The sequence below is a fragment of the Monoraphidium neglectum genome (assembly GCF_000611645.1).
Source record: "Monoraphidium neglectum strain SAG 48.87 unplaced genomic scaffold scaffold03659, whole genome shotgun sequence".
Taxonomy (NCBI): Eukaryota; Viridiplantae; Chlorophyta; class Chlorophyceae; order Sphaeropleales; family Selenastraceae; genus Monoraphidium; species Monoraphidium neglectum.
Window position 1 is genome coordinate 1813 of NW_014009970.1, and position 1984 is coordinate 3796.

A 1984-nucleotide genomic window follows, 5' to 3' on the forward strand; every position below is an offset into this window, starting at 1 on the left:
CCCCAACCAACCCCAGCCCCGGGCCGAGCCGCATCTCCCCACACCCGCGCCAGGGCGTCATCGGACGACTCGAGCTGGACGCCCTGGGCGCGATGAATTGCCATGCGGCCCCCCATCCCACCACTCCTGCCCAACGCGGCACCTCGTGCGACGGCCGCCACCACCACCATCACCGATTCCCGATTCCTGCCTGCCTGGCCCCGACAAACAAGCCCCCCTGAGCATCTCCACACGCCTGCGTGTCCACCATCCCAACCCCAGCCCAAGGCCAAGCCTCATCTTCTCTCACCCGCGCCAGTGCGTCGTCGAACGACACCAGCTGGACGCCCTGGGCGCGCGCCTTGTCCTCGCTGGCGTACGGGTCGTGGGCGATCACGGTCATGCCCAGGCCGCGGGCGCGGCGCGCGACCTCGCTGCCGACCTGGCGGATGAGACGGCAGGGGCGCCGCGTGGGCGGGCGGGCGGGCGACATTTGACGGCGTGCAAGCACGTGGACGCACGCATGCACGTGCTCACAACCACCAGGCGGCGTAAGGCCGTCCCCGCGACAGGTCTGATTGAGACGCCGGCATGAAGGCAAGCCCCCGACACGGCTGATCACGGCAATTGCTGGTTCCACCCTCACCCCTTCTCCTAAACAACACACACCCGCACACTCGCACACAAACACTGATCACGTGCTTGCACGTGAGCGAACTCACAAATCCTCCCTCCTCCTTTGCAGGCCAACCCCGCCACAGTCAGGCCCTCCACAGCACTGCTCACCCACAGAGCACCCCGTCATCTGGAAGCGACAAGCTGCCACCTGGCCCATGCACACCCGCTTACGGCCCATGCTCTTCTCGCACTCACACGCCTACACAACACACCCACACACCCACACTTCCACACACAAACACACACATAAATACGTATACACGCCACCTCTGCCCCCCCTCCTCCCCAAGCCCACCTTGCCAAAGCCCATGACAGCCAGCGTCTTGTCCACCATGCTCACGCCGACCAGCTTGCCGCGCTCCCACTTGCCGCCGCGCATCGACGCGTCGGCCTGCGCCACGTTGCGCGCCAGCGCGCACAGCAGCGCGATGCCGTGCTCCGCGGCGGCGACGGTGTTGGCAGTCGGCGCGTTCACCACCAGGCAGCCGTACTGCGGGGGGCGAGGGAGCGGGGGATGGCAGGATCCAGCGTTTGACCGGCGTTTGACCGGCGCCTGACCGGCGTTTGACCAGCCTTTGACCGGCCGCACTGTCGCCGCTTCTGCTGCCGCCGTCGCGCATTTGACCGGCGCTTGACGACGCACGCATTCAGGTGGAAGGGAAGGTGAAGTGGAGAGGGGGCCATGCGGGGGAGCGTTGGCAGCGGCGCATGGAGTGCGAAAGGGGGCGCACCTCGGTGGCTGCGCCGAGGTCCACATTGTCAACACCGACGCCGGCGCGGCCCACGACCTTGAGCCCGCCGTTGGCCGCCTCGAACACCGCGCGCGTGACCTTTGGATCAACCGAAACAAGGGGTGGCGTTGACACTCGTGGGGAGTGACAGCTGCCTCGGACGCAATGAAAACAGGGAATGCCGCGGCACGGCCATGCACCCATCAGTAACGCAGCGCAGGACGCGGGTGGCCACCGCTTTCACGGCAGCGCGTGCGCGTTGGCAGGCGGCTGGGCGGCGCCTGCGCCGGCGGGCGCCGGCGCGGCACGCCTGGCGGTCGACGGGCCCGCGCCCGGCCCGCGGGGTGGGCGATGCCCCCCCCCCCCTTGCCCCCGCTGTCCCGCACCTTGGTGGCACTGCGGACGATGAGGGCATCGGCGCGCTTGATCTGCTCGTTGAGCTGATCTGGCGTCAGGTTGAGCGCCACCACGACCTCGGCGGTCTCCTTGAGCATCTCAATGCCTACATTTTGGGGGTTCCGGGGTCACGGGAGGAAAGATGGGTGCGTGGCAGGGGGGGGCTGGCGGGAGGGGTGTCTCCGGCGGTCGTGTAGAGC

General features: G+C 68.2%; 1 protein-coding gene across 1 annotated transcript in view; it reads right to left on the reverse strand.

Moving 5' to 3' along the window:
• MNEG_13158 (D-3-phosphoglycerate dehydrogenase) overlaps positions 1-1984 on the reverse strand; it is a gene marked incomplete at both ends in the record, with an annotated part of 4520 nt that overhangs the window by 1281 nt on the left and 1255 nt on the right. Inside the window, 4 exons of the mRNA XM_014038370.1 lie at positions 290-421; positions 953-1147; positions 1389-1487; positions 1775-1890. Of these exons, the coding sequence (XP_013893824.1) occupies positions 290-421; positions 953-1147; positions 1389-1487; positions 1775-1890 (542 nt within the window). The remainder of the gene's footprint in view (positions 1-289; positions 422-952; positions 1148-1388; positions 1488-1774; positions 1891-1984) is intronic.